Source organism: Grampus griseus (assembly GCF_964374135.1).
Source record: "Grampus griseus genome assembly, chromosome: 20".
Lineage (NCBI taxonomy): Eukaryota > Metazoa > Chordata > Mammalia > Artiodactyla > Delphinidae > Grampus > Grampus griseus.
Window position 1 is genome coordinate 17,152,549 of NC_139014.1, and position 21,639 is coordinate 17,174,187.

The 21,639-nt window shown below is 53.7% G+C and overlaps 1 protein-coding gene across 1 annotated transcript in view; it reads left to right on the forward strand.

Moving 5' to 3' along the window:
• The window catches only part of MAP3K14 (mitogen-activated protein kinase kinase kinase 14), a 43,075-nt gene extending 26,928 nt beyond the window's left edge, over positions 1 to 16,147 (forward strand). The window contains exons 6-16 of the mRNA XM_082679914.1: positions 566 to 703; positions 6,511 to 6,640; positions 7,092 to 7,223; positions 7,669 to 7,773; positions 9,080 to 9,243; positions 9,725 to 9,875; positions 11,657 to 12,046; positions 12,211 to 12,317; positions 12,750 to 12,894; positions 14,065 to 14,165; positions 14,528 to 16,147. Of these exons, the coding sequence (XP_082536040.1) occupies positions 566 to 703; positions 6,511 to 6,640; positions 7,092 to 7,223; positions 7,669 to 7,773; positions 9,080 to 9,243; positions 9,725 to 9,875; positions 11,657 to 12,046; positions 12,211 to 12,317; positions 12,750 to 12,894; positions 14,065 to 14,165; positions 14,528 to 14,692 (1,728 nt within the window). The 3' untranslated portion in view covers positions 14,693 to 16,147. The remainder of the gene's footprint in view (positions 1 to 565; positions 704 to 6,510; positions 6,641 to 7,091; positions 7,224 to 7,668; positions 7,774 to 9,079; positions 9,244 to 9,724; positions 9,876 to 11,656; positions 12,047 to 12,210; positions 12,318 to 12,749; positions 12,895 to 14,064; positions 14,166 to 14,527) is intronic.
• Positions 16,148 to 21,639: the final 5,492 nt, after the last annotated feature.

Consider the following 21,639-nt stretch of genomic DNA (forward strand, 5'->3'; position numbering starts at 1 on the left):
AGTCCCCAAACACACGTACACCTACCACCGCCTCCACCTCCAGGGCCGTCCACCTTCACTACCCCCCTTCCCTTCCCCTTTTCCTCTAGTTCTCTTCCTGGGTCACTGTGTAATGTTATGTGATTTTCCCAAACTTAGATTTCTGGGTGTTATCCCGTCCATCTCTGACACACTGTCCCTTGTCCCCCGCCCCTCTTCACTTCCTTCCCTTTCCTCTACCACTTAGCTCCTGAGGCACTTTTTCTCATGGTCAAGGCGGTTGACAATTCCGTTCCTGTCCCACAATCACAAGTCTGGGGAGGAGGTTTCCTCATCGCAAGGGTCGGCTTGCCTCCGCCCGTGAAGCTCCCCCTTGCCTTCGCCTGACTCCTGCAACCCCCTCTCTGGGTCCGTCCCCACACCCCGACCCCGAGCCCTGCCTCAGACCTGCTGGTGTTCTTGGATGCGAGGGCTCAGCCCAGCAACCTGGCAAGGGCCACCAGTTGGAGAGCCTTCCTCACTGTAACCCTTCGTCCCTCCACTGCCCTGGCCACTGAAACCGGCCTCTGTCTCCCGCCAACCCCAGAAACTCAAGCCGGTGGATTATGAGTACCGAGAGGACATCCACTGGGCCACGCGCCAGCCCTGCCTGGGCAGAGGCTCCTTCGGAGAGGTCCACAGGATGGAGGACAAGCAAACCGGCTTCCAGTGTGCCGTCAAAAAGGTATGCCGGGCTCCGGGGCTGAGGAGGGAAGGCGGACAGGAGGCCTGTGGCGTTCCCTCTGCTTCCTTTCAGGGTTAGCACAGGGAGGCCGTGGGTCTGACTCTTTAACGGCGTCTGGCTATCCTGGCTGCCCTGGGTCAGCTGGAGCTGGAAGGGGACAGTCCAGGTCATGTGCCCCCGCCTGGGTGCCACACTTGGTGTGCGTGTATGTGAGGGAGCATGAGAGTGTGCGCACAGCCTGGGCCACTCCTGATGCCAGGCCCCTAGAGCACATCAAAACCTGGAAGATGGTTGGATTGTCATGAAATTCATGTTGAGCTGAAACCTCTCAACTACATAGTGGACCAGAAGGTAATAGCAAGAGCATAGCCTCCACCTAACAGGTGCTTCCCGACGGAGGCCGTGCACCTTGGGAGTCAGATCTGACTTGAGTTTGGGCTCTGCCTCCTGTCGGCCGGAGGTACTAGGTCCTGCGAGATGGACATGAGGAAACGAGACTTAGCAAGAAGCCCCAGGCTTGTCCGACTGTAGAGTTTGGCTTTGAACCTCTCTTCGGGAAGGGACAGGGGAGGAAGACTCATGCTTCTAGGATTTTGATTAGAGGCAGAGGCCTGAGTCACCTCTCCCACTCCCTCGTCTCACTGATGTTAGAACTGGAGACCAGAGAGGGTCTGCACCTTGCCCACAGCTGCACAGCTGGGCCTGGAACTGAGGCCTCCTTCTGTCAGATCACACTGCCCAGGCCTAGCAGTCCTTGAGGGTGTCAGTCGTGCTCTCCTTCAGATACCATTTCTCCTCCTCTCCTCTCCTTTCACCTTGACTAGAAGCCACCTTGTCCTTGACCCCAACTCAGCCTGAGGGCTAGCACCAAGGACTTCCTAAGGTGGAAATCAGAAACATTTCCGTGGGCCATTTCCTTGGCCCTTGGGCAGCGTGAAATAAGCTAATTCAAAGATGGACCTTGCTTTCAAATGGCTTTTGTCAAGGACACTCTGATCCCCAAAAGGAAAGGGACCAAACAGCCAGCCCAGGCAGGTGCATCCCACTCAGGCCCCACGCAGAGTAGGCACTGCTGCCGCCACTGTCTTGGGTGCCTGTGACTTTAAGGGGCGATGGTACAGATTGTGTTGTGAGTAAACCTGGCTTCCCTGGCTTGTGTGTGACCAGGTGTTAGAGTTCTAAAGTTTGGGCCTCGGGGTGATGGGATGAGAGAGGGGACTATCCGTAGGTATTACCCCAAGCTTCAGACCTACTGTGTCAAATAAGCCAGCTCCACCCCTGCCCACCCCCACCAGCCAAAACACGTGCTTAGTTCTTGCCAGCACGGGTCATCATCTTTCGCTGGGATGCCAAGGCCACGTGCCTGACCTCCTCAGCTGCAGTCCCCTCCCCAGGCCACCGGAGAAGGCTCAGCTGTTCCTCCTGAGAGGCGGGTGGGAGGAGGGCAAGAGAGTGTGAAGTGTCCTGGAGATGAGCGCCCATGCTGGGGAGCTTAGTCACCAGGCTCCTCAGCTGTTCCCCTGCTGAGGTTCTCAGAGTCCCAGGCAACAAGGTAAACAACCCTAATATAGTAGAAGAGGACAGAGACTCCATTTCTCACCTCCCCAAGGCAGTCGGACAAGCTCCAGGCACAAGGCACGGACTTGCCAGCCCCAGAGCTGCTGCCCCAGCCCCCCAGAGCCAGCCCTTCTCAGAGCTCCGCCTCCCCCATCCAGGATCTTAGCGGGGCTGGCTTTTGGCAGCTCACACAGCTGCCTTTGGTCGGGCAGACCACCCCTCCTTTCTCTCCAGGGCAGCGGGGTAGGGGAGGCAGTAGTGTCCTTTAGCGATTTCAGCTGGAAGATCTCAGAAACAGTTCCCTGCTAGCGGGTAGGGGTGGAGGGTGGGGACCAAGGATCAGAGGTCAAGCCGCACAGGGGGTCAGAGCAAGTCTGCACACCCTCTGACGCTCCCTAGGGAGGATCCAGGATGTGGAGTATCCTGTGGTGACATCAGCACCCCATTGGCCCTCCTTCTAGAACATTCATGGCCCCAGGTCAGATGTTGATTGGTCACAAGTCCAGGGCTTAATGTAGGGTTTGGGGGTGGGGGTGGGGTTAGGGTTTTGTTTGAGCTTACTTTTAATTTCAAATTAATTGAGGCTCATTGTAAAAGAATGATACCCAAAAAGCAGAAGTCCCTCTGTTGCCCAGTCCCCTTCTGAGGTAACCAGCCTTTGACATAAATCTTTTTTAGACTTGTTATGCATATATAAACATGTAGTTGTTTCTTTTATTGAAATGAGATTGCACTCATTTGTTGTTCTGTACCATGTTTTTTCATGTAATAGTGTATCATGGATAGATTTCCTTATCGGTACATATACATCTGTCCAGTGCTTTGTTGTTTTTTTTTTTTTTTTTTTTTTTGCGGTACGCGGGCCTCTCACCGTTGTGGCCTCTCCCGTTGCGGAGCACAGGCTCCGGACGCGCAGGCTCAGCGGCCATGGCTCACGGGCCCAGCCGCTTCGCAGCATGTGGGATCCTCCGGGACCGGGGCATGAACCCGCGTCCCCTGCATCGGCAGGCGGACTCTCAACCACTGCGCCACCAGGGAAGCCCTGTCCAGTGCTTTTTAACAGCCAGTGTGTAAGTTCTTAACCTAGTCAGTGAAGTCTTAAGACTTATGAAGTCATAAGATCCATGAATTCCTGGAACTTTATTCTAAAGTGTGTATGTGTGTGGCAAGTGTGGACACACACACATTTTTTATTTATTAGATTTTCAAAGGGGTCTGTGGCTCAAAGAGGGTTAAGAACTGTGCGTTTGAGAACATCTGGCTCGAGCATGGAGTTCTGGGAGCCTCCTTTTGCCTCTGCCCTGATCTGGGGTAGTGTGGCCTTGGCCAAGTCCAGCCAGCTGTTGTTACCAAGCACCTGTTCTGTGCCAGACGCTGTGCCAGGGAGACAGAGGTGTGGAATCCACACGCCTGACCTGAAGGAGCTCAGATTGTAATGGGGGGTGGACACTTACATGGTGTAACGGTGGTAGAAGCAGCCATCAGCCGGGGACATGGTAAAGTCAGCCGGGACAAGTGTTGAGAAGGAAATCAGAACAAGGACCGAGGGGAGAATATCTCGATGGTGATGGCGAAATAAGGCGGAAAGCTAGGTGCCAAATACTGTGTGAGTCACCTTCACATATTTATGTTCCTGGGATCTTTAAAAGAACTTATTAGAGTTGCTGTTACTCCCTTTTTTACCGATGAAATAAAATGGATACGAATACTAAAGAAAACAAGAGGGAAAGTTTCAAGAAGGAAAAAGCGATCCGCAGTGTAAAGCGTGCAGGCAGTTAAGCAGAGGGAAGGGGCTTGTGGATTTGGCAGTTAGGTGATTGCTGACCATGTTTCCACCTGGGTAGGCGCGTGCCTGAACGTAGGTAAAAACGTCCCAGATGTAAAAGCTAATATACCTGGAAGGGCCTTCAGCGAGGTGGGGTAGCTGGGAGCTCTGGAGTCAGGCTTCCCCCACCAAAATCCCAGCTTTGCTACTTTATATCCAGTGACCTTGAGCAGATTACTGGTCCAGTCTTCAGCTTCCTTGTCTGTAAAATGAGATGATATCACCTCCTAAGCTATCGTAAGATGTAAACGACTAATGCTTATGAAGTGCTGAGCACAGTACCTGGCACGTGTTAAGTGGGCATTAAATATTAGTCCTCATTAATTAACATCCTCATCAGAGTCCAGCCTTCACTTGACAGACACAGACACTGAAGTCCAGGGAGGAGAGGTGGCCGGACGGGCAGCTGGCCTGGACCAGGAGGCCGTCATTTCTCCCTTGGGACCGCCCTTTCAGCCTGCTCTCCCTGGGGCTGGCCCAGACTTCTAACGCGCCTTGTGTTTTGAAGTGTCCCTTCCAACCCCCTCTGATCTGGGTGGTTGGGAAGGGTTTTAATATTCCTGGGACACTCCAGAGGACTTACGGATTTCTTCACAGTTAAAGCCGAGGCTCCCAGACTTCCTTGGTTCACAACCCTTAATGTCTCAGTCATTTTTTCAAGGTGCTCCAGGCCAAAACAAGTACTGACCAGTTCCATTTATTAAATAATTGGGTCAAATAATAAGTCTTTATCCTAATAACCTAGTAGCCATTTGAATAACAACACACATAAACTGAGAGATAAATTTTGCTCTTAAACAAGCGTTATTTACTAACGGGATGCATGCCTTGTTGGGCAGGCACAGCTTCTCCAACTCAGAAATCACTGGACACTGTCACTTTCATCTCCTGCTCCACATTATCCCCCTGAAGTACCTTTCTGTCACAACAGCCTCCAAAAACCTAGCTTCATAAAGATATATCATCAAAAGAATGCAGTTCGATCGTTGAAACTGAACTGTCTCACGCTAGTAGTTTGTGTGGTGTCCCCAGATGTCAATCGTTGCTGTTTCCCTCAAATGCAGAATACCCTGTAGCCCCCTTCCAAGTTCTCTGCGGTGCCCCAGGGCGCTTCACCCCACAGTTCGGGAACAGTAGGGTTAAAGACGTTTGCTAATACCAGTCCGGTTGGTGAATTAGTTCCAACTCAGGTTCAGAGCTGGAAACACTGACAGGGAGTCAAAGTTCATGTGAGTTGATTAACCAAACCAGATATTCTGCAAGTAACCGGAAGAGGGACATTTTCCACTGATAGGCTAAAGTCCAAAAGCTGCACAAGTCCGCAGGTCTCGGAAGAAAACTGCCAGAGGCCCTGACTGACGGCTTCCAGGCTGGTTTTGTTACCACTCGTGCCCCCTGGTGGCGCTTCTCAGGGCTGACATGAGAACCAGCTGCAGCCGGAAAGGACAAGTCTGTGTTAGCAAGTGTAAGCATTTAGTAAGCTGCTCTTATTTGAGCTGGAGGGAGGAGGCGGGGAACTGGCATTTCCTGAGCACCCACTAGTTGCCAGGCCTGGTGCTGGTTATCACCCCTCCAGACCCCCACTCGACCCTGGAGCAGATGCCACTGTCCCCACCGTTCACATGTGGAGGCACATAGCTTGGGGGAAGTGATCTACCTCTGGAAATGGCCGGGCCAGGGTCTCAGCCCAGGATGTTTGTATCCAAGGCCTATTTCTTCCCTCCATGTCATGCTGGTCCCTGCAGAAAGGAGTGGGTGGTCCCTGGCCTGCCAGGCCCCTGTAAGAGGGGCCTTGGCCAAACCCCTCCCCACAGGAGAATCCTCTCCTATGCCCAGATTCTGGGGAAACAGCTGCAAACAGAGTAAACAAGCACTACCCCATCCACATGGACATTTTAGCCCTCAGGGGAAAAGGCAAATAATTATGAGCAAATAATAAGTGCTGAGAAGGATGCTGAGGGTCCAGGGGCACTGACAGAGGCAGAATCTTGGCCGCATCAACTCTGGCTACAGAAGCCCAGCATCTTAGGAGTAGAAGTGGATGTTGATACAGAAAATGTCCCATGACCTAGAAAATGTCCAGACATTTGGGCTGGGGAAAAGAAAGTTCTGTGTTTGGCAGATCTCTGAGGGTGGGCAGCATGCCAGGGGCCTGGATAAGGATTGTAGTTTTTGTGACTATATTTCCATAGGCATCAGCACTGAAGAACTTTAATCAAGTGCTAGGCGTTGACTCCGACCCCCAGGGGGCACAGTTTAGTCTCTAAGGGTCCAGTAGGCCCACTAGGGCCCCTGCCTGGCCTCAGAATCATCACCGGGAACATCAGCGGCCTCTGTGCAGGGAGCTTCAAGGGTCCTGACAGGATGCCAGGGAAACAGCCCTGGTCCGTCACCCTGATTCACACCCACCTCTGGGCCCTTCCAGGTGCGAGTTGAAGTGTTTCGGGCTGAGGAGTTGATGGCATGTGCGGGATTGACCTCACCCAGAATCGTCCCTTTGTATGGAGCTGTGAAGGAAGGTCCTTGGGTCAACATCTTCATGGAGCTTCTAGAAGGTAAGGAGCCAGCCGCCGCTCCTTCTCCCTCCACATTCAGAGCCAAGGGTTTCCCCGAGTCTTGCCCAGGTTGACCCTCGTCCCCAGTCAGTCCGGTTTTTTGTTTTGTTTTTTTGCGGTACGTGAGCCTCTCACTGTCGTGGCCTCTCCCGCTGCGGAGCACAGGCTCCGGATGCGCAGGCTTAGCGGCCATGGCTCATGGGCCCAGCCGCTCCGCGGCACGTGGGATCCTCCCGGACCGGGGCACGAACCCGCGTCCCCTGCATCGGCAGGCGGACTCCCAACCACTGCGCCACCAGGGAAGCCCAGTCAATCCGTTTTTACTCTCTTGACCCTGTGACATGAGCAAGAAAGGCCTGCTTTCTACCACCTGCCCTTCGGAGGCCCTTGCCCTTGGCTGGCTTGCAGGCCTGGAAAAGCTCCATGTAAAGACTAGCCATTGGTCTCCTAGGTGGCTCGCTGGGCCAGCTCATAAAGCAGAGGGGCTGCCTGCCGGAGGACCGGGCCCTGTATTACCTGGGCCAGGCTCTGGAAGGGCTGGAATACCTCCATACCCGAAGGATTCTACACGGAGATGTGAAAGGTAAGGCTCAGGGCGCCTGTGGCCCTGGTCCCCGTGGGGCTCCTTCCTCACCCCACCCTGCCTGGTTTCCTCCCAGGTCTTCTGGGCCTGCTCCAGTAGGAAGGGGAAGTGTGTTCTCCCAGCCCTCAGCCTGGCACTGTAGTTTCCAGTGGGCGATGCCCACAGAGAACAGCAGATCAAGCTCCTACCGCACTGGTGACCACTGGGGGAGGGTGGGGACAGCAGAGCTGAGTGGCACTGTCCCCTCACCCTCAGAGATCCTGCCTGCTGCCTGCCTCCAGGCTGAACTGATTCCCTCCTCCCTCCCTCCATGACTAATGAAACTAATCAGAAGCAGGAGGTGCCATGCAGGGTCAGCCAGAAAGTCGCCTCGCCGGAGGCGCAGATTGGGCTGGGGCCCTTGGTGACTCACCTGTTCCTCTTCTTCCCGGGGGTGGCCTGGCAGCCGACAATGTGCTCCTGTCCAGCGATGGGAGCCACGCAGCCCTCTGCGACTTTGGCCATGCTGTGTGCCTTCAACCCGATGGCCTGGGGAAGTCTTTGCTCACAGGTACGCCCCTCCCCGCCACCGCTCCCCACAATGATAATAGCCAGTAGCCTTTACTACGCATTAGCCATGTGCCTTCTGTACTTCCTTAATGGCAATCAGAGATGTGAGCACTTTAGGTCCACCAGGATGCTTCAGCCCCACAGCAGCCCTAGGTTATGAGGCTTTTGTTGTTAGGCTTAAATGCAATGATGCACATCAGGTGCGTGTTTCTGCTGTTCCTGTTATACAGGGAGGGGAACAGAAAGGCTGGGTGCCTCGCCCGAGGTCCCCAGGTCTCCTACCTCAGAGCCCCCAGAGCTCCACCCCTCTCGTCCAGCCTTTCCTGGGGAGCTGTGCTCCCAGCCTGCGACCTCAGCCCTCCTGTGTCTCTGAGAGCACAGTTTCTGAAAGCAAAATGGGAAGGCTGACCAAGGGGCTGGGGCTCAGTAGCTGAAGAAATCCCTGTTTTTAACTTACATTCTTCTGGTTATCAAAATAATCCATACCCACTGTAAAATATTTGGTGACTACAGTGTTAAGTGGTATGGAAGGGGAGGAAAAAAGAATTCTCACCATTCCTCTTGCCCAGAGAGATAATCATGAATATTTTAGATAATTCCCTCCAGGTCTTTTTTTTTTTCCGTACATAGTTAAGGCCATTATAACACGATTTTGTGCCCTGCTTTTTTATTTATAGCATTAGCATAAAATTATTTCATTTTGACCAAAGGAAAAACAGTCTTTTAGAAGTGATTCTTTGTTGTTAAAGGACTGTTGGTAATTCTGAAGATGTAAATTGCACATGGACACCTGCCCTCCACTTTGAAATAACTCTAGTGTTTTCTTCTTATTACAAAAATATCTTTTCTAATATCTTTTGCAGAAAGTCAAGCTAAGCAAAACTACAAACCGCTGGAAAAAAATACTGTTCACATCTGACATCAATCTTTCTAGTCTTTTATGCATATAAGTTTTCTTTTTCCTTTTTGTTTTTTTTTTAACCTACATTTTAGGAACATCATACCACTAATCAGTCTCCTACAACCGAATTTCCAGTGTCTAGGCCCCTCCCCGCTTTTGGGAAAGCACTTTAAGGGTTTGGTCCACGGGCAGAGCCCGTGTTTTGGATGATATATTCTTTGTCCTAGTCCCCAGCACAATCCCCGACTTGGCCCAGCCCCAGCAAGTTTGATCTGGAGGCTCTATCTCTGTTTAAAGTACTCTGAGACAGTCAGGGTGTTTCAGGAATTGACTCGGGTGGTCATTGCCGAGGCTTCTGCCCGTCAGAGTTCACAGTTGCCTCTTCTGTCTCTCCTCACCTTCTCAGGGGACTACATCCCCGGGACAGAGACCCACATGGCGCCAGAGGTGGTGATGGGCAAGCCCTGTGACGCCAAGGTGGACGTCTGGAGCAGCTGCTGCATGATGCTGCACATGCTCAATGGCTGCCACCCTTGGACCCAGTACTTCCGAGGGCCGCTGTGCCTCAAGGTCCGTGACAGCGCCTGGGGCCGCCAGCAGGGCCGCGGGGCCCGGGCTGCAGGCTTGATGTGGCCTCCCGTTTGGGCCGCTCTTCAGTGGCAGATGGGAGCAAGCAGAGGCCTCATCATAAGTGTGGGATCCTGACTAAAATACTTGGCTACTGGAATCTGAGGGTCCAAGGGCAGATCCTAGGTGAGGGGTCTTCTTGGGTCCATGGTTCAGGGCTCTCTTGCGTCCACACCCCGGGCCACCTCTGCCTGCCTCCTGACAGGCTGGGCCTGGGGGTCATGGGTGCCTCACCCCCCGGCTCTGTGCTGTCCTACCTTTTCTTGGAACAGTCCCAGCCCTCACTCTAGACCAGGCCACTCTGGTCCTTGTGACCGACCCCAGCACAGCAGGGCAGGGGAGAGTGGGGAGGAGCAAGAACAGAAAGCCGGGGGCCAGGAAGTGACGGGGAGGCGGGCCTCATATGTTGCCTTTTGACCCCCAGATTGCCAGCGAGCCTCCGCCTGTGAGGGAGATCCCGCCCTCCTGTGCCCCCCTCACAGCCCAGGCCATCCAGGAAGGGCTCAGGAAAGAGCCTGTCCACCGAGCGTCTGCCGCAGAGCTGGGGGGGAAGGTCAGCCTGGCGCTGCAGCATGGTAAGAGCCCCATGCTGGCTGCAGGGGGCGAGAGAGGCGGCGGGGTCGTGTAGTGGCCAAGAGCAAGGTACTCAGCCTCTCAGAGCCTTGGTTCCCCCGTCTAGAGCATGGGCCTGACACCAACCTCAGGCTTGTTTGGGAGACTGAGGTCACGTGAGTCGAAGTGCTTAGTACTGTGCCTTGTACTGTGCTTAGTACTGTGTCTTGATGCAGAGGCTGTGCTCAGAGATGGGGCAAGGGGTTACAACGTATAAAGGGAGGCTTGAACTCAGTATCAGAGAATGTGAAATAAAGCCAGGTATCACTTTCTAGCCATTTGTGTGGGGAAAATCAGGAAGTTGGTGTCACGCCAAGTGTTGGTGGGGATGAGGGACAGTGGCCTTTGCGCTCTGCTGGAGAGCACCTGGCAGCACTCCGGCAGACGTCTGCAGACCCGGGACCCAGCACCCCACTCCAGGGCGCACCGCCAAAGAAACTCTGCCCAGATCCATAAGGGGACACGCCTGCGGATGCACGCTGCAGTGTCGTTTGTGGGAGGGGAGTCGGGTGTCCCTCCCTGGGAGCTTGGAGAGGCCAAAGGTGGGGGTGGGGGGTGGAGGATGCTCCACGCAGCGCTCACAGCAATTAAAGCAACTCTGCTCACGGGGCAACCTGGCTGGATCTTCAAGCCGCAGTGCTGGCTGCAAAGAGGACCAACAGAGCAAGGCCTAGAACACAGTGCCTTTTCTGGAAATTAAAAATTGATAAATAGGGCTTCCCTGGTGGCGCAGTGGTTAAGAATCCGCCTGCCAATGCGGGGGACGTGGGTTTGAGCCCTGGTCCGGGAAGATCCCACATGCCGCGGAGCATCTAAGCCCGTGCGCCACAACTACTGAGCCCGCACTCTAGAGCCCGCGTGCCACAACTACTGAGCCTGCGCTCTAGAGCCTGCGAGCCACAACGGCTGAGCCCGCGTGCCACACCTACTGAAGCCCACACGCCTAGAGCCCGTGCTCCGCAACAAGAGAAGCCACAGCAATGAGAAGCCCGCACACCACAACGGAGCGTAGCCCCCGCTCGCCACAACTAGAGAAAAGGCCCACGCGCAGCAACAAAGACCCAATGCAGCCAAAAATAAAATAAATGTATTAAAAAAAATTGATAAATAAAAATAACACATGCTTTGCAAGAATTCGATCAAACCGAAAATGACATGTTGAACATAAGAGAACATCAGCCGGGGGCGGGGTAGGGGGTGGCAAGGGAGAGACAGTGGTTATGGGAACAAAAGGGAATATTTAAAACAGAAGAGAGACCTTGCAGAGCCCCCTGACGCCAAACCTAGATGGTAGTTGTAATGGCCCCAGGGCTGAATTGCCTTCCACTCCAGAGGAATGGTGTCTTCAGGAAGCACTATCGGGAAGGGAGGGGTAAGAGAGACGGAGGGTCAGCGAGGCCCATTCGCCTGGGAACTGTGAGTTGGCATTACCCCAGAGCTATTTTTAAATCTTCTCTTTACTATTAATATTAACAAAGTCCTTCTCTGGAGCCAATTCTGTAATTTTTAAATTTGCAGTTGTTACCTAGGAGGAAAATGGAATAAAAGAAATACTGTCGTAGTCCCATCATCAGGGCCATCTTACGGAAGAGGCCTCCTCTGGAGACCACACACTGCCCTCCGAAGTCATGTCCTGGCCGGGCAAAAGCCACTCTCACTGCCCGCTTCTGGCCCTCTTCTGCTCAGGAAAGGCCACCTGGCCTGGCCCATTTCCACCTCACCACGTGTGCTTTCTGTTTTGTAGTGGGAGGTCTGAGGAGCCCTTGGAGGGGAGAGTACAAAGAACCAAGACATCCGCCGCCACTCCAAGCCCACCCACCGTCAAGCCAAGGGCACCCTCACCAGACCCTACGTGCCCCGCCAGTGGAGCTGTCGCCAGGGGAGCTCTCACCAGGGGACCCGGGGCCCCAGCCAGCTGAGGATGCAGCAGGCGGGGCCCCTAAGCTCCAGCCTCCTCCACCCCCAGAGCCCCCAGAGCAGAAAAAGTCTCCCAGCCTGCACTGGGGCAAAGAAGAGTCCAGGACGTGGGAACCACTGGCTCTGTCCTCCCTGGATCCGGCCCCAGCCAAGAACTCCAGCTCACCAGAGCGGAAGGCAACCTTCCCCGAGCAAGAGCTGCAACAGCTGGAAATAGGTACGGGCAGCCACGGCATCCAGGTCCCTGAGCACTGGCCTGGGCCCTGCACCAAGGCCTGGGCTTCGTCCTCTTCCCCAGGGTCAGCAATCTGTGCAGAAGAACGCCGACGGCACAGCCGGACCCTCCCAGTCTTTCACAAGGTCTTCTGCCTTTCTCTGCAGAATTATTTCTGAACAGCCTGTCGCAGCCGTTTTCTTTGGAGGAACAGGAGCAAATCCTGTCATGCCTCAGCGTCGACAGCCTCTCCCTGTCAGATGACAGTGAGAAGGTGAGTCGGCCGTGGGCCAGGAGCCGGGGCACAGGGCAGGTGGCTCTGTGTCCGGCCAGTGAAGGGGCCATGTGCAAGTAGTGGGTAAAGGGCAGGTGACGGGTGCCCGTTCCTTCTGGGAGGGGTCCTCACTGGGGCAGGGGTCCTGGTTTCTCAGAATGAGACGGTCCATCTCCAACACACCCGGGAATTAGGGACTGGTTTGGCTACTAGGATAGTGAGGGGAAAGGCTTGGCTTTGGTGCCCATAGAATTACTGTTCACCCTCCTCCAGCCCAAGGGCCCCTCAGGAGCTCAGCCCTGTGCTGAGCCCCAATGCTCAGGAGAGCCACGCTCCAGCCTAGGACATGGGCACTTCCTCACCAAATCAGACCAAGGCCAGAGATGGTTCCCTGAGCCCGGGGGCCTGAGTCTGTGCCCACTTCTGTTTCAGAACCCGTCCAAGGCCTCTCAGAGCTCGCGGGACACCCTGAGTTCCGGCGTGCACTCGTGGGGCAGCCAGGCGGAGGCCCGCAGCTCCAGCTGGAACATGGTGCTGGCCCGGGGGCGGCCCACCGACACGCCGAGCTATTTCAACGGTACAGTCCCCTGATCCGCCTGGGACTGGGGAGTCTGAGAGTGGGGCACAGTGGGGAAGGGAGAGGAAGGCACCTGGCACCCAGAATCTGAGGTACCTGGCCATTAAGTTGGTTTAGAGTAAAGGCTCTGATCACCCAGAGCCTTTCCTCATGGGGCAGTCAAGGACCATTGCCCCTTGTGAGCAGTTGATAGAGTCCCAGAAGGCCTCTAGCTTGGGGCAGAGAGCAGTCTTTCCTGGCCTGGAGTCCCAAAGCTGAACGATTAATGTCTTCTAAAGGGAAAAGGAAGAATGGGACCCCATGAGCGTTTTAATCAAGAGGTCAGCAATAGGGGCTTCCCTCGTGGTACAGTGGTTAAGAATCCGCCTGCCAGTGCAGGGGACACGGGTTTGAGCCCTGGTCCGGGAAGATCCCACATGCCACAGAGCAACAAAGCCCGTGCGCCACAACTACTGAGTCTGAGCTCTAGAGCCCATGAGCCACAACTACTGAAGCCCATGCACCAAGAGCCCGTGCTCCGCAGCAAGAGAAGCCACCGCAATGAGAAGCCTGCGCACTGCAACGAAGAGTAGCCGCTGCTCTCCGCAACTAGAGAAAGCCCGTGCACAGCTACAAAGACCCAACGCAGCCAAAAATAAATAAATATTAAAAAAAAAAAAACTCAGTAGTAGGTTTGCTGAGATCCTCCTCTGACATTTGAAGTCAGAAGATGAGAAGGACAACATATGTAGAACTCTGTTTTCAAGCATGGTTGCAGAGGTCATGTTGTGATTTTGATAGAATGAGGGTTTCATCAGCTTACGGTTCCCTGGGGACAGTGAGACTCATGGCATCAAGCCCCCATGCCTGGCCACAGGCCGCTCCACCTCAGGGACTTAAAATCTAATTTGCCCACAATCTAAGAATCTTTGTTTCCAGTTCCTTTCTGCTTTGTAAGTTGAAATACTACTTCCCCACAGGAGCCAACCCTAGATATTTGCACTGTGCAGGCCAAATTCCTGGTGTTGACAGGAAATGGCCAGTAAGAGCTAGCAGGGGTATAACATTGCAGCCACTCCATCCTCCATGTCATCTCTGCAGCTTCCCCACAGCCACCCTGCTTCCCCCTACACAGGGCGCCTTAGGGAGCTAGCAGCCACTCCCCTGATGGTCACCTTACCTGCCTTCTAGGTGTGAAAGTCCAAATACAGTCTCTCAATGGCGAACACCTGCACATCCGGGAATTCCACCGGGTCAAGGTGGGAGACATCGCAACCGGCATCAGCAGCCAGGTAAGGGGGCAGGTACACGCTTAGGGGCAGAGCCCCAGAACCCAGTGCACCTAGCCCAGTCCTCCAGGAAGGAGGCTTTTGAATAAGTAGAAATGGCACCAGAGGAAATAGCTGGCCCCAGATGTCTCCTGGGGTCCCAGGGCAAGACTGGCCGTGGTGATTGAAGGGTCCTCAGGATCCACACTTGGGCCAGGAGAGGTTCTGCAAGTGTTCCAGAAGGAAAGGCAGCTGATACCTCAGGGCTGCCTACTCGGCTGGAGGGAGGTGTCTGCCAGCACGGCAGGAGGCCGTCAGCACCGCACTTCTAGGAACCTTCGGTGCCCCTTGCCACTCTCAGACCCATTCGTTTGCTCTGCCCGCAGATCCCAGCCTCAGCCTTCAGCTTGGTGACCAAGGACGGGCAGCCCGTGCGCTACGACATGGAGGTGCCGGACTCGGGCATCGACCTGCAGTGCACCCTGGCCCCTGACGGCAGCTTCGCCTGGAGCTGGAGGGTCAAGCATGGCCAGCTGGAGAACAGGCCCTAACCAGCCTTCCACCACTGGCTCCACTTGGCCAGAAGTGACCTTCCTTCTCGGTGCTCAGCGCTGCCCCCGAGACACAGGCTCAGCCTGCCTGCTCCCAGGGGCCTGCCAGCTTGTGGCTCAGCGGTGGGACCAGGGGCTGGCAGCAGTGAGGTGGGGCTAGCAGAACACCTCCCAGGATCTCCCACCTGTGTCCTTCCTGAGCCCACATGAGGAGGAGGAGGAGGAAGACAGGAGGCCTCTTCCCATGGGGAACAAAGAGGGTCTTCTCTGCCTTGGTCCTGACAAGCTGGCCTGACCCATTAGGATCAGTGACCACTTGCTGGCAGTCAGGGGAGAGTGGCTTCCGGCCCAGGTCCCAGAGAGGTGGGTGAGCCCCTCCCTCGGGTTCCAGGCAGGTATGAGCATCTAATGACCTACCCCCAGGCCCAGTACAGGACTGGGGCAGCAGGTGTGCCTACCCTTGGGTTAATGGAGGGGGCCCTCTGACGCCCTTGGCCGGCCTTGCCTGGCCATCAGGCCCCCTTCTATCTCTAGGTGTTTTTCAGACCAGGTCAGGGAGGGAGGAATGCCTGACACTGGGGGTCTCCCTGGGAGAAAACACCACACTTCTCAGGGAGCCGCAACCCAGGCCCTGAGCTGAGCTCAGCTTCAGCAAGGACCAGAGAAGGCGTTCGAGTGACGTGGTTCTCAGTCCCTAAGCACATGCCCCTTCGCTGCTGGCCACGAGTCTTCCCCGGAGCAGCAGGCCCCGAGCCCCAACCGCAGGCCCAGCACCGCCCCTGCGCAGCTGGCACTCAGCTCCCTCATCTGTAGTAGCGAAGGGCGACATGAGACCTACCTGACGGGAACCGTCTGAGGACAGAGCACGATAGACTCGAGAGAAGGCGGCAGATGCAGGTGCTACTGTTACCCAGGCCACGGCTCTCAACAGCCTCACGTGAGCTTCCCGAGACACTCACTGGTCCTGCTGCCCCTGGTCTTGGGGGCACTGCCAGCTGCACTTTGCACTCTGATGACCTCAAGCACTTTCATGGCTGCCCTCCAGGAGGGCAGGCCAGCGGTTCTGCATGAGCACAAGCAGGCCAGGAGATGGGGTGAAGGGACTCAGCTCTTGACCCTTCTCCATGCATGTGACCCCTCAAACCTCCTTCAGGTTTCTTTAAGGTGAGCACCCCCTACCATCACCCCAACCCAGCCTCTTCTTTCCGGGGGAGCTGATCAGCACTCATGTAGCATTAATCAACTGTGAATTGTTGTGGGGTGAGGGGATGTCCCCTGAGGTTCCATCTGGGGAGAAGCTCATCCCCACGTTTTGCCAAGGTGGCCTCTGCCCAGCTCTCCACATTGAGCCATGCTGCTCCCCAGGGAGAGACCCCCGGCCCCCCCATGCATGAAGAACTGCAGCCTTGGTCCTGCAGAGTTGAGACGGTAGAGAACTCCTCGTGGGCAATAAAGTTTGAGGTAATAAGTGTGTTTGGGCCACGGTTGTCTCCACTCGCGCCTGTCTGTGTGCTGAACCTCACATCCTGACAGCAGCCTCCTTGCGCCTTCTTGCTGGGACCTTGTCCAGTCTTGCCCCGTAGGCAAGGACTGTTCTCAGCCCTTGAATGGGGCTGCTTTTCCCACCACTCCTCCCGGTTGGTGCTTCCAGTTCCGCCTCTGAGCTATCCATTCAGACCAGTTAGGCAAGATGCCCCACCCGGTGACAGCAGGGAAGTCCCTGGCAGAACACTGCCAGGCTGAGGGGAGGAGGAGGAGGGTGTCGAGCCTGGGCACTGACCCAGCAGGGTTAGGTGGGGGCAGACCACATGCCCAGAACAAAGACATCCCCCCGCCCCCCGCCACTCCTCTGTCCCTGAGGCCTGGCTTCCTGGGAACTGAACTGGGAGTGAGCCTGCACTCCCAGCCCTTCCAGCCACCCAAGTGTCTGCAGGTGATCAGAGATGACTTTCCCAAAGTCGGTTCCCTGGTGATGGGAGAGGACCTGTCTGAGGATGGATGCCACCAGCGCACAGGGTGCCTTATCTAATCTGGCTCTGCACCCCAAAGCTGTGTCCCTGTGTGTGTGCACTGGACACACGTGCACAACTTGGGGTAAAGGTGGCAGGTTCAGCAGGTTCTTGGAGGGTCCTGGGCGCACAGAAGGGGCAGCGGCCTTGTGCCAGTGTGCCCAGGGCAGGTGCAAAGTTCAGCCTAGCAGGCCCCAGGCTTACAGGTCGCCGCCCTCCACCAATCTGGGCCTGCTGCAGAGAGCAGGGCCGCCCCATGTCTCCAGGAGAGGGGCATCCGGCTGGCTGCGGGGCGAGGTGGGGCAGCCCACTCCGGAAGATGCCCCCCAACCGCCAAGCTCACCCACTCGCCGGGATCGTGAGCGCTGTTCCCTGCCCGCAGCGGTCGCGGCAGGGATGTCACAGAGGCGGCGACATCACAGACGCCGGCGCCCCCGGCATCTCCACCGCCCTCCACAGCCCGCCACCAAGGAGCGCACTGGAGGCGGAGGCGTTAGCAGCCACCAGCCCGCTCCCCGCCTCTCAGACAGAGCCTCGGTCAGCATGGGGGTGACAGGTGGGAGCGGGCGGGCGCGCGGCGAGGCGGGGCCGGGGGCGGAGTGACGGCCGGGGCGGGGCCGGGCGGGAAAAGTTAAAGTGAGGGGCGGGGCGCCGGGGGCGGGGATTGGCCGGGGCCCCTGCCTGGCGCCTGAAAGGAAGGTCGACCCCAGCCAAAACCCTCACGATCCCAGCGAGGATGAGGGGCGGTGCTACCCTGACCACCACACCCACCCAGCGTTGGCCCTGCGCGGTGCACAAGCGTGTGTGTATACACGTGCACACCGAGGGGTGGAGGCTGCAGACCCGGCGGGTTCTTGGAGGGCTTCAGGGTACCCAGAAAGAGCAGTGGCCCTGTGCCCAGAAACGACACATGAATTATCCCAAACTGCCGAGAACCACCCCCAAATCAAATCAAGTTGTTCCTGGTTGATGCTTGGAGCTTGTGCAAGGAAAAGCAATCTGCTTCAACAGATGTTTACTGAGCGCATCCGTTGTGCTTTGCACTCTTCTCCGTACCAACAAGCAAAGATGTTTGCCCCTCAGGGCCCTGGATCTCCCAGGTTTCTAATAATGGGGGCTCAGATCCCCCCCTCCCCCGAAATGGAAGATTTCTTCTCAAGACCTTCTCTCCCAGGAGGACATAGGCCAGCCTTCAAAATGTGCCAAGAACCAACTACCAGAGAGCAGCTTCCCCCCCCCACCCCCCCCACCCCACCCCACCCCCGGTCCCAAATGCCTAAGGCAAACAAATTGATGCAAACAACTTAAATCACTCCTGCAACATTTACTGCAACCCCTTCAGGACTTACTCTTTTTTTCTTTTTTCTTTCTTTTTTTAATCTCAGCAGAGAACAGTATTTTATTTTATAAATTTATTTATAAATCTACTTATAAATTTATTTATTTATTTATGGCTACGTTGGATCTTCATTGCTGTGCGCGGGCTTTCAGCGAGCAGGAGCTACTCTTCGTTGGGGCGCGCGGGCTTCTCATTGCGGTGGCTTCTCTTTGTTGTGGAGCACGGGCTCTAGATGCGTGGGCTTCAGTAGTTGTGGCACGCGAGCTCAGTAGTTATGGCTCACGGTCTCAGTTGCTCCGCGGCATGTGGGATCTTCCCAGACCAGGGCTCAAACCCGTGTCCCCTGCACTGGCAGGCAGATTCTTAACCACTGCACCACCAGGGAAGTCCTATTTTAGTTTTTAATTGTATAGTTGATTTACAATGTCATATTAGTTTCAGGTGTACAGCACAGTAATTGTTATATATTTTTTTTTCAGGTCCTTTTCCCTTATAGGCTATTACAAAATGTTGAGTATACTTCCCTGTGCTATACAGTGAGTCCTTGTTGGTTATCTATTTTAATATATAGTAGTGTGTATATGTTATCCCTACCCCCCGCCCCCGCTTTCTCTTTGGTAACCATAAGTTTGTTTTCCGTGCCTGTGAGTCTCTTTCTAGTTTGTAAATAAGTTTGTTTGTATCTTTTTTTTTTAGATTCTACATATAAGCAATATCATATGATATTTGTCTTTCTTTGTCTCTCTTATTTCACTTAGTATGATAATCTCTAGGTCCATCCATGTTGCGCAAGTGGCATTATTTCAGCATTTTTAATGGCTGAGTAATATTCCATTGTGTGTGTATATGTATATATATATATATATATATATATATATATATATATATATATACCACATCTTCTTTATCCATTCATCTGTCCATGGATATTTAGGTTGCTTCCATGCGTTGGCTACTGTAAATAGTGCTGCAATGAACATTGAGGTGCATGTATCTTTTTGAATTAGAGTTTTCTCCAGATATATGCCCAGGAGTGGGATTGCAGGATCATATGGTAACTCTATTTTTAGTTTTTTAAGGGACCTCCATACTGTTCTCCATAGTGAGAACATTCCCACCAACAGTATAGGACAGTTTCTTTTTCTCCACACCCTCGCTAGCATTTATTATTTGTAAGGGCTTAGCATTGTGCTAGGCCCTGAGTCTGATGAGTTAACTAAAAATTAAAAGGTAGGTTGGATAGCTAGGATTATCACTGAGACGACGACAATGGAGATTTGGGCTGTCAGGCATGAGCAGGATTTTGTCAGGAGAGAGACTTTCTGAGTATCAGAAATAGAATGTGCAAAGGCACTGGGGCACAAAAGACCCTGCCATGCTCCAGGGTGTCTTGGGCTTGGGGCAAGGCAAGGAACTGGATGCCAGGAGATGAAAAAAGAAGGCAGAGGTCAGACCATGCAGGATCTTTGAGGCCACCCTAGAGTCTAGACGTGAGCAGAGGCAGGGGTGGTGCAGCAGGCTCACTCTGCAGTCATTGAGATGCCCAGTGGGGATGGGGGTGGGGCACATGGTTCAGTGGTCCATCTAGAGGCCTAAAGAAATTTCAAACAGCACAATGGTTAGCACCACAGGGTTTGGAGCCAGTCCGACTTGTGTTCAGGTCATGGTACTGCTCTTAAGAGCTGTGTGACTTGTGCAAGCTTCCTCATCTGTAAGAGGAGAGTCGCGGCCACCTGTGCATAGAGTGGCTCTGAGGATCGAATGTGTGCAAAGCACTCAGAGCTGAGTTTTGAGGGGTAGTGAGTCCTGGGTTTGTGTTGACTTTGGTGTCAGAAGAGAAGGTCAGCAACAGCGGTGGTGGGAAGGCCAGAAGCTGGGGAAGTGAGAGGGTCACAAATGACCCAGGTCTCTAATTGGGGTGATAGGATGAAGGATGAATCAGGCAGAGGTTATCGAGAGATGAGAGATTGGAAAGGAAGACAGGTCAGACATGCAGAACCGTGTTGGCCAGGCTAGAGTCTGGACACCAGGGTGTGAAGTTGAGGTCAGAAATGGGGGATACACCGCAGGGTTTGGCAGGGTGAGAGGGATAAGGAAACCATATTTTTGCACAGACCTTTGCTAAGCATCCACGTTATATCTGACTCTCTGTGTAGAGGATCAGAGATTCAAAGTGAGAAACCCACGCACCCGACTCACCTCTAACTGAGGGTCAGAAAGAAGCTGTGTGCTTAGATAGAAGTCTGCAGGGGTGGGGTGGGGTGGGGGCAACTGGACGAGGAGTCCCTAGCTCAGCACCTCGAGGTAGAATCTGGAAGGTCTTCAGGAAGAGGCGAATCCTGAGCAACGTCACAATAGGAAACAGGGGAATTCCAGGCTTTGACAAGGAATCCGTAGTGTTTTGGACAAGGTGAAGTTGAGGGCCCCTGAAGGAGAAATGTGTAATCAGTGATTGCAGTTTGAGTCTAGAACTCAGGAGAAGTGAGAGTAAGAAATAGAGATTGGAGGGTCTCCTGCAGTCACAGCCACAGGCTTGAAAGCTCCAAGGGGGCAGGGACTGTGTATGTTCATCACTATCTCCTCCGCCCATAGCACAGTGCCTGGCCAGTACCTGGGGCTCAACATTTTCTTTTAACTTTATCATAGAAATATATGCATGTGGTTAAATAGTACTGAAGAGCTTATTCAGTGATGAGAAACAAGAATCCCCTATACCACACACCCCCAGCCTCAATCCTCAGAGCAACCACTCTTGTTTCACGTGAACAGTTTTTCTGCCTAGTTACCTTCTTATCTCTCTACAAGCTCACAGGCTTTTTCTTGGTTTATCAGCTCTAGACATTACCACTTTCTTGCTCTAATGGCGCCACCCTCCCCCATCCTCCCAACTTCAATTGTTTTTAGATATGCTGATAACTTTTGTAAATTTAATATACTTATATCTTTATTTTTTTCATCAACTTTAGAGAATATCTTTTGACACCACACATAGTAAGATGAAGTTTGTAGTGACCCTACCTTTCCCTTCAGCTTTCCTCCCTGCCTTACACCTCCCAAAGCCTCTAACCTGTATTTCTGGTTTTTTTTAATATCAAGGTTGGTAACATTCATATTGTCCCATAACCATAATTATGTTTTCCAAATTTTGTTTATATATTGATTCTAAAAGTTGAAAGTTAATAAACAGGATTTACCTTATTGTGACTACATAACAACTGTTCACTGCAGGGCCAGAAAAGTTACCACAACTACCTTTTCTTTCTCATACAGCTTTTTGTTTTTCCTGGAGTTTTTAGTGGCCTTTTCCTTGTACTCTTTGCTTTTATTATAGTCTTTGTTTTCTTCAACCTCTACATCTAGCCAACTACCTTGTCAGGTCTTCTTTATTTCAGAGACCTACTGCCCAGGATCCTCTATTCTCCTGCACAAATGTGTACTGGTTGTAGGCCTCTATACAGTTAACATCTGGGACTTAGCTTCTTTCTGGGGGTGGACACACTATTTCATTCCTGACTCTGTTGTTTTACACCTTTATTTTGCTTTAGCACATCCTCAAATAACTTCCCCCCCCCCCAAAAAAAAAAGAGGAGGTAAATTTT